The sequence below is a fragment of the Palaemon carinicauda genome, chromosome 14 (genome assembly GCF_036898095.1).
Source record: "Palaemon carinicauda isolate YSFRI2023 chromosome 14, ASM3689809v2, whole genome shotgun sequence".
NCBI lineage: Eukaryota > Metazoa > Arthropoda > Malacostraca > Decapoda > Palaemonidae > Palaemon > Palaemon carinicauda.
In genome coordinates, this window is record NC_090738.1 from 14232662 (window position 1) to 14247939 (window position 15278).

Here is a 15278-nt window from a genome sequence, read left to right on the forward strand (position 1 = left end):
TTGGAAGCGCAAACTAAAGACGTTGCCGGATATATAAGACAGGCCCTTGAAGTTAGAAGTAAAAGTATGTAAGCTGTGTTGTCTGTGTAGGAAGTAATTAATGAGAATGAATTTTCTGCAGATTGGAGTGCCTTGCGCTTCTAGTAGTGTACCCAGTGCGGAACACAATCACAGTGTGGAAACAATCTACAAAATACTTAGAAGAATTAAGTATAGGCATAAGGCAGATAAGAAGAATGAACAAGGCAGAAATAAAATCGGAAACCAGAAAGTGGGATACTGAAAAGTGGAAAGAAGAAATAGAAAGTAATGTGAGCTTAGAAATATATAGAACGTGGACGAAATTAAAGAAGAGTTATTTTATGGCAATACATTTGCTTCAGTGATATTTTTTAGATCAAGAAGTAATACGTTAAAACTAAATATTATAAATAGACACAAAGGGGGGGGGGAGGGGGAATTTAAACTGGAATTTTTGTGAAAATGACGAGGAAGATTTGATATATTTTTTGTTTTGCCTAGAATATAGAAAAGAAAGGAATTGATTAATTGAGCTACAACATCCATACGAGGAAGACCTAAAGAAAATAGTAGGATTGTTTTTTATTTAGTGAAACAAATATAGAAAAGAAAAAAAGAAATATCAAACCTGATGTGGAGTAAAGGACAAAACCGTAAAAGAAGAGAAACTTTGGAGGCGCCGTTGCAAAGGATACGATGCCTCGTCCCACAACCTGATCCCTGAACCTGAACTTGAAAGTTGGAATCTGGATCTCTCAATTTGAAACTGGAGAACTCGGTGTCATTAAAATGAGGCTTCGTCCTGGGTTAATTCCTGCTTTAACTGAAGATGTTCTGTTTAAATTGAAGTCAGCTGGCGTTATCAATATGCTAACGTTTATGGAGAGAGACCCAGAGGACATGGCCCAAGAAACTGGTATAAGTTACAAGGTACGGTAAGATCTTATTAGAATTTAATTAAACTTCAATGATTTCTTCCATTACAAAATTTGCAGCAATCGATGGGCAAAGCCAAGGATGTATCTCGTTGTAAATTGCTTCTATGATAAGGAAGTAAGAACATGGTAAATTTGTCTTAGGCTAAGACATTTCTCATTGATTTCATTACAGCAAAAGAACAGTCAGATATATTCAGTTTTTGCATAGAAAATAGGGAGCCATTTCAACAACAGCTCAAGTCTTCATGAGTTTTAACCCTAATGTCAACCTGGTCCCACAGAATCGACATCTGTCTCCTAAGTTACCTGGACGATTGGCTGATTCTAGCAGACTCTGGTAGTGACCCTTCTTCAACTCTGAGACAGACTCCTCGAAATTTACCGCGCTCTGGGGATTGTAATAAATCCCAAAGTCGTCCTTGCATCCATCATTCCTCATAAGACGCTCTCCCAGCCCAGAAGTGGCTATGTCTCATAGGTCATCTATCATCCCTGGTCTATCTAGTTCGGAACAGTCGCCTGTGAATTTGATCTCTACAGTGGCAGCTGAAATTCAGATGAGTCCAACACAAGGACTCTAAGGATACGCTGGTCCCGATGGGACCCAAGCAGCGGGCGGACTCGAGATGGTGGGTGGCAGATGAGAATCTCTGCCAAGAGATCAATCTTCTTGCCCCCCCCCCCCCCCCGAATTGATGCTCTTTTCAGATATATCAAGAGAAGGATGGGGTACCTACATGCAGCACCACATGGCCTCAGGGATCTGATCAGAGTCCGAGAAATACAAGCATAGAAGTCTCCTAGAGATGAGGGCAGCTTTCCTAGTCTTTCATCAGTTCCGTCAGTTCCTGGCAGGTCACTCGGTGGTGTTGATGACCAACAACACCATGGTAGTGGCTTACGTAAACAAGCAAGGTGATATCTTTTCACAGCCCCTTTGCCATCTAGCCGTGGAGATGCTAATATGGGCAGAAGACAACTCGGTCTCCCTATCAGCTTGCTTCTTTCCCGGCAAAAGGAATTTGCTAGTGAACAATCTGAGCAGAGCAACTCAGATAGTGGGCTCCTACTGGTCTTTGAATCCTCCAGTAGCCAACAAACTCCTGACACTGTAGGTTTCCCCGACAGTAGGGTCTGTTCACGATGTCCGTGAACAGTAGGTTCCCACTCTACTGTTCACCAGTCCCTCATCCCCAGGCTCTCTGCAAGATTCATTCCAATAACGGTGAGACAATATTGACGTCTATGCCTTTCCCCCATTCCGTTTGATTAGAAGGGTGCTCAACAAGATGAGATCATCCGTAAACCTGTCAATGACCCGCATTATACAGTACTTTACTTTGAAGACGTTTTTCTTACTTGCTTTGGGCAAGAGAGTTAGCGAACTTTATGGTCTTTCCTACGACGTCTCCCATTCAATGGGAGGAGTGGAGGTAATTATTATTATTATTATTATTTGCTAAGGTACAACCCTAGTTGGAAAAGCAAGATTCTGTAAGCCCAGGGGCTCCATCAGGGAAAATAGCTAGGTTTCATCCCTGAGTTTATCGCCAGGACTCAAATTCTGGTACATAGTAGCAGATTCTAGATTCGGGCCCTTACGGATTGGGAGTCGTCATAATGCAACTGATGATCCAGATAACTGTTAGTGTGTCCAGTGAGGAGTTTGAGGTACTATCTCAAAAGACCAGCAGCAACTCGCCTTCAAGGTTCAGCACTTATGTCAGCTCGTGGTAGGTCAGAGAAGGATTACGAAGAACACCATCCCTGCTTCGATTCACAAAGTCATAGACCAAGCATTGAATCCCGATCTTTCTCCACTGACGAGGCGACCCAGAACTCATGACGTTAGGGATATAAGCACGTCCCTAGCATTCAGGACAAACTATTATGTGGTGCAGGTCTTACAAGCAGGTGTGTGGAAGCATTAGAAGACCTTCATTGCCCACTACCTGAATGACGTGACCCACAGGAACGTGGAGGTGTTCTCCATTGGTTCTGTGGTGACTGTAGAACAAGTGGTTTAAATACCTCAGGCTCCTAGATGGACAAGTAGCAGATAGATGAGGGCAGAGGTTACCCGGAATTAGTCTTGGATGAATATTTAAGGATGACTGGCTCTTTCTTTCATTCATCTTTCCCTTGCTTGGGGAACAGCCTCTACGGTCCTCTACAAATTGGCCGCCTCTGTCTGCAGGTAAAACCATTTCCCTTGTTTAACCTGATATAGAACTAATACATGTTTGTTCCTACACTAGATACAAACCCTCATTCTTTACTATAGGAGATATTCTAGCGCGAGCTGGAAAACACGGCAGAAAACCTTAACAAGGTCTTTAACGACCGGAATGGTAGTTATCCACCTGTTAGGGGTGGGGGACTGCCGGTCGGTAGCTACTGAATACCTTCAATCGAATTCTAGCTGTCGCAGTGGTAACACCGCTGCTCCTGCTTTTGTTTGGCTGGCAGACTAGCCTTTCTTTAGTGTGTTTTTGATTAACTTTTTCTTTTTCTTATTAGATGTGATGTCCTCTATTATGAGGAAGTGTCCCGGGATTCCCCCAAAATCTTGTGGCACATTCATGTCACCACCGGAGGTGGATCCTCACTCCCTATGCCCTTTGTGCGGAGGTCATAGGTGTTCTGAAGGCTCCCCCTGGCAAGTACAGTGGAATCTCTACATACGATTGTCCTAATATACGAATTTTCCAACATACGAAGTAAAATTCGACCAAATTTCTGTCTCGACACCCGAAGTAATGCTCCAACATACGATGTAGATCTTGTTTACGCCGGTAGATGGCAGTACATAAGAGGGACGCCATTGAGTGTCGAGTGCTCTGTTCTCTGTTCTTGTGTGTATCGTGTGATTGTCCTCTGTTTAGTCTGTTATTAACAGTGCTTATTTTCTTCCTTTTCTCACATTTCCTTTTTGATTTTACCTATAATCATGGTGCCTAAGAAGCTAAGTTCCAGTACAGGTAGTGGTGAGAAACGGAAGAAGGCAATTCTTTCATTAGAATTGAAGCAAGAAATTATAGAAAAACATGAGAGCAGTGTGCATGTGAGTGATATGGCTAAACAATATGGCCGGAATAGGCCTATGATCTCGACGATCATCAAGCAGAAGGCAGCCATTAAAGCAGATAAACCATCGAAGGGGATCACCATTATTACAAGACATCGTAGCAATAGCTTGGAAGAGATAGAACTCCTTTTGTTGATAGGGATAAAGGACAATGAGATTGTTGGCAACGATCATTTGTGAGAAGGGCCAGCGTGATGAACAGAAAGAAAGAAAAAAGTGAAGCAAAGAAAACCAAGATAGCATTAACAAGCTCTTTTAAAAAAAATCTTCTCTCTTTTTCTGTTTCTCTCTAAACATAGCATTAACATATTCTTTTAAATATTTAACTTAGCCGGTGAATATATAATAGCTGCAACTCTGTTGCTCGACAGACATACATAAAAAACTCGCCAGCGATCGCTATACAGGTTGCGGGTGTGCCCACCAGCGCCAACTGTCGGCCAGATACCACTCTCGATGTAAACAAAACCTCAATTTCTTCTCTGTTGACGTGTCGACAAGACGTACTTTTACTCGCTGTAGAACCTGGAGTTTTCTCAACATATTTGGTGAAGTACTTCATTTTGGTTTGAGCTTTTGCAGTGCAGGTGTTTTATCTTCATCTTAAATCTTGAACTCGTTTTTGGATAGATTTAATTTTTGATGACAAAGAGAGTATGGACTTTCTTTGACTTTTAAATGGCCGACCCTTCCCTTAGACGGAAGTGTGTTTAGGCTTTTAGCAATTATCTTATCACGTTATAAATTAATTATAGATTTTCCTCTTTATATTTTATATCTCACCGCCTTTATTAGGCCTCTTCAATTAACTTTCCATTTATAATAAACATAGAAATTAATTTTAATGATTTGTTTATATGCGACCTTTCCTGAGAGTAGGCGGTCCTAACTTGGAAACCGAAGTTAAACAACGTTGAGCCCTTTCAATCGTAAATAGCTTTTAAAGAGCTAATGATTTAAAACTTTTTAAATGAATATTTTTTAATAGAAATTTTATGAAAGATTTTCTTTGAATAGTCTTCGTACTGTTTTCAAAGATGAACTAACGTTTAGTTTATTTATGCTACGCAGTTTGCGCTCTATCGTTACGATAGAGAGAGAGAGTATCACGGTTTCACTTTGCAGAAAGAGTAAATCGATTCTGACGTTTTGTTCATTCTTCTTTCAAAGCTTGCTTAAATGTTTTAAATTCTATTTTAAAGGAACTTTTTAATTGAAAAACCTTTCAGTTTTTTCCTTTGGTCAAATAACATGTTTTTTTGACGAAACGTAATTGGGCTCTTCTCTTAGGTGCGAAATCAAGAGAGAGAGAGAGAGAGAGATAGAGACGGAGGGAGAGAGAGGAGAGAAAACGTTCCGTTCAAGTGGGTAACGTTGTTCTCGAGTTACTCTCGTCCCTAGTCTCTGTACGGGGAGAAAGGATAAAACGTTTTTAGTTTTATTCTCGTCCCCAGGCAATGTACGGTGAGAGATTGAAAACGTAGTTTTGAATGAACTAGTGTTTAGTCTCTTCCCCAGCCACTGAATTTTTTATCTTAAAAGATGTTTACTGTTTTTTGCTGGTATTAATGTGCTTGCATTATACGACTGATTTCGCAATTACGACCTTTTGATGAGGGTAGAATTGCGTGCTTCAGGTAGAAATCAGTAAAAGTTTCGATTTCAGTGAAATAAGTGCAAAACAGAAAATCGTAGTGATAAAGTGATATTGCGCAAAGTGTTACAGTGTTGCGACCGAGGGTTCGTCTGTTCGTGCCTGTCGTTCACCTAGTCCGGGACCTCTTGCAAGCTCCCAAGCCCAGGGGAGAAGTAATGTCGTACGACTTATGGGTTTGAGAGGCCTTGATCAGCGAACAGACGTTCCCTCTATGGTATCGGGTGTATCTCACCAAGATCTCCCCTACCATAAGGCCAGAGAGACAATTTTCTCCTCGTCATCCGAAGGCTTTTCGCATAAGAAACCTGAAACAAGGTTTCGAGGCCCTTAAGCGAAAGTCAGTCCTTTCAGGACAGGTCCAGCGTCCTGGTTGTAGCCATTAGGACAGCTCTGACCCTATGCAGTCATCGGAAAACTGCTCGCCGCCTAACAAAAGCGTAACACAGACTCCGAGAGTCTTTTTTGTTGGCAAGGTTTTGCGGTCACAGACGTTACCCTCGTCTCTTACCGCAACCATTTCCGTTGATCCTAAATGGGTTGTACGGCAAGATATGCAGAATAAGCTTGCCTCCCTTATGGAAGACTATTCTGCCGATAAGTCCGTTGAGCCTAGCCGTTTATCTCATCGAGATCCTGGCTTTCAGCCACCCTAACGTTCCTTTGTGCGTCCTGTTGACGTTGGCGTAGCTAAGTCACGTCAGTCAGGTTGTTTAGAACCACACTCGATGCGGTCTCGTGTGGATTTTCAGTCACATTTGGACGTTAGGCCACTTGCTGATGCTCCTGTTGACGTTCAGGACGTTCGCTAACAATCGGAGTTGACTTGTTTTGACGCTGAGCGTCAACCTCCGCATTCTAGAGTTGTTTTGACTGCTCAGTCTAGGCGGTCAAAGCAGTCTCGAGTGGACGCTGTGCGTCCTCACGCACCTGTTGTTGTTGACAGTTCACAGACTGTCAAGCAATTACATTACGTTGCGTCCTGGTTTCTCGCACCTGTTGTTGTTGACAGTTCACAGACTGTCAAGCAGTTACATGACGTTGCGTCCTGGTCCGCTACTAATGCACCAGTGCGTGTGAACTCTGCTTGTTAAGCATTGCCACCACGGTAGGTCTCTCCCTTGCTTGAGACTCAGCTATTATCGGACAAGGTTCCTTCAGTTGAGGAAGTGGCTGTTCCCCCTCCTACTGATATTCCCTTGAGGACTCTGTCAGACGGAGAGGAGCCTAAAGCTGCTTAGCCCTCTATGGACTTTAAATAAATCATGCTGGTTTTTAAGGATCTTTGTCCGGATCTTTTTGTAACTGCTGCTCCTCGTTCGCCTAAACGTCAGAGCTTACACTAGGCCTAGCTACTTCGAAGCCGTTGTTTTATAAGCTAGTGCTCTCTCGCTCTCCTAGAGAGCTTTACGTTTGCTAGGCGACTGGTTTATCACCAGGAGGAGTTTGGGGGATACAGCCTTTGCTTTCCCTTCTTTTAAACTGGCTTATAGAGCGAGAGTCTGATATGACACTAGAGAAGTTCTCGGCTTGGGAGTTCCTGCATCTGCCCAGATAGACTTCTCAAACCTCATAGACTCTCCCTGGCGCCTGGCCATGAGACGCTCCAAGATTTTACAGGTCAACTTCACAGCTGTTTTCGAGCCTTTGAAGTTTTGCTGTACAATTATGTCATGCATAAACTAGGCTTTCAGGGATGGCTCCAATGATCTGACAGCCACGTTCTCTGCAGGAACAAGTCCCTCAGGGATGGCTCCATGATTTGGCAGCCATGTTCACTGCAGGAGTACGTAAGAGGCAAGTGCGCTCAATGTGTTCATTGTCAAGACAAACTTCACGATGAAGTCTACCAGGCTGTCTTGACAGCATTTATGGAAGGCGACTGGATGGTCTCTCTCGACCTTCAGGAGGCATACTTCCACATTCCTATACACCCGGATTCCCAACCGTTTCTGAGGTTTGTTTACAGGAATGTGGGGTACCAGTTTTCGAGCTATCGGGGATCCGAACCTCCCTGTACTTGGACGACTGGCTTCTCAGAGCATCGTCCAGCCTTCGCTGTCTGCAGGATCTACATTGGACGTTGAGTCTAGCCAGGGAGTTGGGACTTGTGGTCAACCTAAAAGTCCCAACTGATCCCATTCCAGATTATTCTATTTTTGGGGATGGAGATTCGCAGTCAAGCCCTGCTCGAAGTCCAACTAATGCTGAAAAGAAAACGTTTATTCAGTCAGAAGTTGGAACAGTCTCGTAGGGACTCTCTCATCCCTGGAGCAGTTTGTCTCACTAGGGAGACTACCCCTTCTGCCTCTCCGGTTCCATCTAGCCTCTCACTGGAACTAGGACAAGACATTAGAGACGGTATCATTCCCAGTCTCCGAACCAATAAAGGCATGCCTGAAATGGTGGGACAGCAATATCAGTCTGAGAGAGGGACTATCCCTAGCAGTCAAGAACCCAAACCACGTGTTGTCCTCAGACGCGTCGGGTTTGGGTTGGGTGCGACCCTGGACGGTCGGGAATGCTCAGGTCTGTGGACCTCAAGTCAGAAGAGCATGCACATTAACGGCAAGGAGCTATTAGCAGTCCACTTGGCCTTGATGATATTAGGAAGCGTCTTCGACTCTAAGTGGTAGAGGTCAACTCAGACAACACCACAACTTTGGCGTACATCTCCAAGCAAGGAGGCACACACTCCTTCACGCTGCTCGAGATCGCAAGGGACCTTCTCTTATGGTCTAGAATTCGAGGCATCTCCCTGTTGACGAGATTCATCCAGGGGGACTTGAACGTCTTGGCAGACTGTCTCAGTCGGAGGGGTCAGGTGATACCCACGGAATGGACCCTCCACAAGGACGTGGGCAAGAGTCTTTGGGCTTCTTGGGGTCAACCAACCATAGACCTCTTTGCCTCCTCGTTGACCAAAAGGTTACCAATCTTTTGCTCTCCAGTCCTAGATACAGAAGCAATTTACATAGACGCGTTTCTACTGGATTGGTCTTTTATGGACTTATATGCATTCCCACCATTCAAGATAGTCAACAAGGTACTGCAGAAGTTCGCCTCTCACGTAGGGACAAGGTTGACGTTGGTTGCTACCCTCTGGCCCGCGAGAGTGGTTCACCGAGGTACTTCAATGGCTGGTAGACTTTCCAAGAAGTCTTCCTCTAAGGGTAGATCTGTTACGTCAGCCACGTAAAGAAGTCCATCAAAGCCTCCCCGCTCTTCGTCTGACTTTCTTCACACTATCGAAAGACTCTCAAGAGCTAGAGGTTTTTCGAAGGAGGCAGTCAGTGCGATTGCAAGAGCTAGGAGAGCTTCTACCATTAGAGTATACCAGTCGAAGTGGGAAGTCTTTCGAGACTGGTGCAAGTCAGCATCTGTGTCCTCGTCCAGTACCTCTGTAGCCCAAATCGCAGATTTTCTTTTACATCTGAGAAAGGTTCGCTCCCTTTCAGCTCCCACGATTAAGGGCTACAAGAGCATGTTGGCTTCGGTCTTTCGACATAGAGGCTTAGATCTTTCCAACAATAAAGATCTCCAAGATCTCCTTAAGTCTGTCGAGACCTCTAAGGAACGTCGTTTGGCAACTCCTGGATGGAACTTAGACGTGGTCCTAAGGTTCCTCATGTCAGACAGGTTTGAGCCATTACATTCAGCCTCCCTGAAGGATCTCACCCTCAAGACACTTTTCCTAGTGTGCTTGGCTTCAGCTAAAAGGGTCAGTGAACTTCATGCCTTCAGTAAGAACATCGGCTTTTCTACAGAAAAAAGCCACTTGTTCACTTCAACTTGGTTTCCTGGCCAAAAATGAACTGCCTTCTCGTCCTTGGCGTAAATCTTTTGATATTCCTTGATTATCAGAGATCGTAGGCAAAGAACTGGAAAGAGTATTATGTCCTGTTAGAGCTCTTAAGTTCGATTTAACTCGTACTAAGTCATTACGAGGGAAATCTGAGGCATTATGGTGCTCAGTTAAGAGACCTTCATTGCCTATGTCAAAGAATTCTTTGTCATATTTTATCAGATTTTTTTAATACGAGAAGCTCATTCTCACTTGAATGAGAAAGACCGATGTTTGCTTAAGGTTAAGACGCACGAAGTTACAGATATAGCAACCTCCGTGGCCTTCAAGCAAAATAAATCTCTGCAAAGTATTATGGACGCGACTTCTTGGAGAAACAAGTCAGTGTTCGCGTCATTTTACTTAAAAGATGTCCAGACTCTTTACGAGGACTGCTACACACTGGGTCCATTCGTTGCAGCGAGTGCAGTAGTGGGTGAGGGTTCTACCACTACACTTCCATAATTCCAATATCCTTTTAATCTGTCTCTTGAAATGTTTTTAATATTTTTTTATGGGTTGTTCGGAAGGCTAAGAAGCCTTTCGCATCCTGATTGATTTGGCGGGTGGTCAAAGTCATTTCTTGAGAGCGCCCAGATTAGGGGTTTGATGAGGTCCTGTTGTATGGGTTGCAGCCCTTGATACTTCAGCTCCTGGGAGTCTGTCAGCATCCTAAGAGGATCGCTGGGCTCCGTGAGGAAGACAGACTTACAAGGCAGAGTAATCGTCTAAGTCAACTTCCTCACCAGGTACCTATTTATTTTGGTTTCGTTATATTGATAACTGCCAAAATGAAAAAACTCTTAGCTTATACGCTGTAAACATAATTAACTCTGGTCTCTACCCACCACCTTGAGTGTGAATCAGCTATTATATATTCACCGGCTAAGTTAAATATTTAAAAATGATATTTTAATTATAAAATAAATTTTTGAATATACTTACCCAGTGAATATATAAATTAAACGACCCTCCCTTCCTCCCCAATAGAGACGCAGTGGGATGAGAAGAAATTGAGGTTTTGTTTACATCGAGAGTGGTATCTGGCCGACAGTTGGCGCTGGTGGGCACAACCCGCAACCTGTATAGCGATCGCTGGCGAGTTTTTTATGTATGTGTCTGTCGAGCAACAGAGTTGCAGCTATTATATATTCACCGGGTAAGTATATTCAAAAATTTATTTTATAATTAAAATATCATTTTAAATAAAATCTCTCTCTCTCTCTCTCTCTCTCTCTCTCTCTCTCTCTCTCTCTCACTCTCTCTCTCCCTCTCTCTCTCTCTCTCTCTCTCTCTCCTCTCTCTCTCTCTCTCTCTCTCTCTCTCTCTCTCTCTCTCGTTCTTCTTCGCTGTTATAGTGTTAGAGACGTCTATTATTTTTTCCCGAGAGAGAGAGAGAGAGAGAGAGAGAGAGAGAGAGAGAGAGAGAGAGAGAGAGATTACACAAAAATGTGTTTACAGTACGTATGATTTTTAATAGCATCAACAAGTTGAAAAACAATTAAATGTAACTAAGAAAGTAATACCAGCTAATCTGAATTCCATTATTAACTAAAACAAATATTGATACAAACACACTCGTGTGCGTATGCACAAACACACACACACAGGTGTAAGATTGCTACGCAGCAAGAGACAGAGGGTAGGGGAGGAGGTAGAGATGGTGACTGCAATAACGTACCGTAACTCGTCACTGAAAGTGAAGAAAATTAAAAATTAAAAGAAAAAAAAATGTAAAAAATCTGAAATAAAAAAAAAAAAATAAATAAATAAGCTAAGTTAGATTAAAGTTCCGTAGTGTAAGTTACGGTACGTTATCGCAGTCACTATCTCTACCTCCTCGCCGATCGTGTCTCCTCCTGCGTGTGTGTATTTGCGCATATGCACATGAGTGTGTTTGTATCAATATTTGTTTGTTCTGTAACTGAATACAAACCACGCTATTTACATGGGGTAATTACTTTGGCTTAGCTCAATGACGAGCCATAAAGTTTTAACGAGGGTTTCCTACCCCACCGCCAGTTAGTGGGGGGGGGGGGGTTAGCCAGCTGCCCCTCCCCCTCACACACACCGGTGATTAGCTCACTTTACTTTTGGCTCGGAGAGACGACAGACCTGTCAGCGCTCTCCTCTCTGATGACTGCCATAATTTTGTTTGCTTTTTCTTTTCAGTGTGTGTGTGAAGTTGGCCTCTATTACTCCTTATGCGTACGTGCCCTGGACTTCCCGGCCGCCCTTGTGGGACCGTTATGTCGGCCGTGGAAATGGATCCTCACTCCTTATGCCCTCAGTGTAGGGGCCAACAGTGTGATAGGTCTAATTTGTGCATTGAGTGTAGGGAGTGGTCTACCTCCCAGTGGGAGAGGTTTGCCCGGCGAGGTAAGAAGAAGGCTAAAAGGGATCTTTCTCCTTCCGAGGCTTCTCGGAAAAGAGAAAATCCCAGGTCTTCTTCTTCCGCCGCCCTTTCCTCCTCCGAAGCTCCCGCTCGGGCGGCCTCTTCCAAGAGGCCGGCGAGTGGTAGCGTAGACCGTAATGTTGTTGATGTCATTAACCGATCCCGTGGTGAGGGAGAGGTCGTTGCCTCCCATAGCGAGGCGGCTGCCCCTACCCCCTCGGAGGAGGTATTTGTTTCTAATAATGATCTTTTTCAGCTTTGGACTTTCTTGGGGCTGCAGGGTTCGCCCTCCAAGGAAGTCCTGTTTGACATGATCAAACGGGGTGCGGCCGCCGAATAATCGTCAACTTCAGCGGAGATAGATCCTCTGTCTGTGGTTGACGTTGTTGTTTCGGAAACATCCTGTGGGTCTGGCCAAACACCCGTTCCTGTGGCTGCAGTAGCGGAAGGCTCTGTCTCCCCCTCCGAACTTACTTCGAGGGCGGCGCTTAGTCCTACGGTCTCTCCTTCCGTTGAGACTCCCGCTGGGGGAGTTCTCTGGTAGAAATGCCTCTTCGGAGGCCCATTGATGGTCAGCCTGTTGATCCCACGGCCCCTCGTGGGCGTATACGGCGGAAGGCTCGTTCGCGATCCCCTTCGGAGGATGGTCGTCCTTCGGGACAAGGTGAACTGTCGCCCAGACCTTCTACGTCCAAAGCTGCTGATGCGCTTTACGCGCCTCCTGAGACTGCCACTGCGCAGTCTCCAGGCCCTTTGGGGTCTCAGGGACTTGAGCGCAAAACTGCGCCTCTCGCCCCTAAACGTAATGCTCCGCCTGCGCACCCTCCTGCTGTCGTTCCTGATGTTCCTGACATAGCGCCTCGGCGCTCACTTTTAGGCGTTCGCGCCGCTGTTCCTGTTTCGCGCCAGGGTTCCCCTGCGCGCCCACGCCCAGGGGCGCCCCGTCGCCCTCCAGCTGTTCCTGAGGTAGTGCGCAAGCGCCTAACTGCGCAGACGCGCCCTGCTCCTGATATAGCACCGCCGCGCTCACTTGCGCACACGCGGCCAGTTGCTGATATGGCGCCTACGCGTTCGCCAATGCCCCAGCGGCCTCCTACGCCCACGCGCCCTTCAGCGCCTCGACGCCCCCCAGTACCTGATTCATCGCGCGTGGTCCAGGAGGTTCCTGAGTTGGCGCACAGGCGCCCTCAGGTTCCTGTGGACTCGTCGCGCCCCTCGGGGGATAGACGCGATACGCGTCCCAGCGCGGTTCCAGCTCCAGCGCTCACGCGCACTCCAACACACCCACGTGTTGCCTTGGACCCATCGCGCCCACCTAGGGAGGCTCGCGATTCGAGGGAGGTTCGCGATGCGCGTCCGCGCGCAGTTCCTGCACCAGCGCCCACGCGCTCTCCAACGCGACCACGCGTCGCCCCAGAGGTTGCCAAGTCAGCACACAGGCGCCTCTGGAGCCGTGCGAGTCTGCTACAGACACGATCGCGCGCGGCGCTCCAATATCGCGCCCTGTTCCTGCTACACGCCCCATGCCTGTATTTAAGACAACAATGGTTGCCTAACTAACTCCAGAGCGTCCTCACGTGGCTCGCACTGCGCAACCTCCAAAGCATCGAACCCCGGTGCGACCTGTTCCTGATGTGCGCTATGCGCGCCCACGATCGCCAGCACAACTAGCGCACCCACAGGCGAGTAGACCGGTCCTTCCCGACCGACGCCAAACCTCTCGCCCCCAGGCCGCTCGCGACCCTGTTCCAGCGCTATCGCGCCCTCGGCCGGTTCTCCCGGACACGCGCTCAGGCGGGTCCCGTTATCTCGCGCCCTTCGGAGCCTGATCAGGTCGCTGTGCGCCCGCGCGTTCGGCCTCCTGTTCCAGCTCCTGATTGCCACACGCCTACACCATTGCCTACGCGCTCTCGCGACCATGTTCCCTATCGAAGCTGCTGTGCGCCCCCGCGCTCACGCGCCCGTTCTGTCGCCCCCGTGCTCACGCGCCCACTCTGTCGCCAGTGCGCCATCGCTCCTGACCATCCACCTGCACGCCCGCCCCCGCCCACGCGGGGTGCGCGCATGCGCGATTTTCCAGCATCGCGCTACCCATCCACGCGCGACCCTGCTCCGGTCCTGATACACAAGCCCCAGCGCGATCGCCGACAGAGGGGGAGCGCTCCCCGGACAGGTCTAGGGATTCTTCTCGTTCAGCCCTGCAGGCGAACCCTCGTTTGTCGACTCCTCCTAGGGATCCCTCGATCCCCTTCCCTCCAGAGGGAGTGTCAGACAGCATCCCTGGTTCGACACCCTACTCAGAGCTCTTGTGCGGGCGATTAAGCCAGCCCTCTCTGATTCGGGTCGCGAGCCAGCGGCAGCTTCCTCCCCCCTGAAGAGGAAGAAAGGAGTCTCTCCCGTGGATCCTCCTCAGAGGCCTACGCTGTCCCCGCGCAGATCCTTACGCAAGGCTCCTACTCCCCCTCAGACCTTATTGCCCTCCCCTGCGGAGGAGGAGTACCCCTCCTCAGGAGAGTCGGTCGAGCAGGAATACTCCCCCATCGCACCAATGGAGGAGGTTCCTCCTCTTCCCGAGAGGTCGCCTCGTCCCGAGGTGGAGAAGGACTTGCCTCCTTCGCTTCTAGAGACCTGTATCCCGCCTAGGACTCTAAGACGATTCCCAAATCGTCAGCTAGGATCAGGCAGGAACAGCCTAGGGCCGTCGAGGATGCCCACGTGTCTCCCCAGGAAGAGCCCCTGGGGACGGGAGACTTCGCTGCAAGTCTGTTAGGAGGAGAGCACCAGGAGTCAGAACATGCGTTCTGGCAAGTCCTGACCCTCATGAGGAACCTTAATGGGATCCCAGACCCTGAGGTCCCACCTTGTGAAGGGAAGGACACGGTTCTGGATCGCGTCTATGGCACTCAGAAACCCTCTAGGGCCAGTGCAGCTTTGCCCTGGTCCCAAGGGATGAAGAGTGCCAGAGACAAGATCGAGGGCCAGCTCGCGGAGCTTGCCTCCTCCATCAGATCGAGTGCCGGGAATAAGCTCCTCCCTCCTCCTCGAGTCCATCAGAGGAGGTACTTTGAGATCCTTGAGGAGTCTTCGCTGAGTCTTCCCTTGCATCACTCCGTGGAAGAACTCACATGGGAGTTCCTCTTGGGAGACACTCCAACCGGCACGTGTCCTTCTCAGCCACTTAGATCCAGAGCCAGGAGAAGGTCATCAAGTGCGCCATGCAGGCCACTTTGTGGCTCGACATCTGGCTGGGGTCTCTGGGCATCCTGGTACGGTCCGAGGACCTCTCCAAGGAAAGCACCAGGAAGGCGCTGGAAACCTTCCTCCTCTCGGGCACTGGG

General features: G+C 47.6%; 1 protein-coding gene across 1 annotated transcript in view; it reads left to right on the top strand.

The window, feature by feature from the left end:
* Positions 1–733: 733 nt before the first annotated feature.
* The window catches only part of LOC137653436 (DNA repair protein RAD51 homolog 4-like), a 177739-nt gene continuing 163194 nt past the window's right edge, over positions 734–15278 (top strand). The window contains exon 1 of the mRNA XM_068386829.1: positions 734–951. Coding sequence (XP_068242930.1) covers positions 811–951 — 141 coding nt within the window. The 5' untranslated portion in view covers positions 734–810. The remainder of the gene's footprint in view (positions 952–15278) is intronic.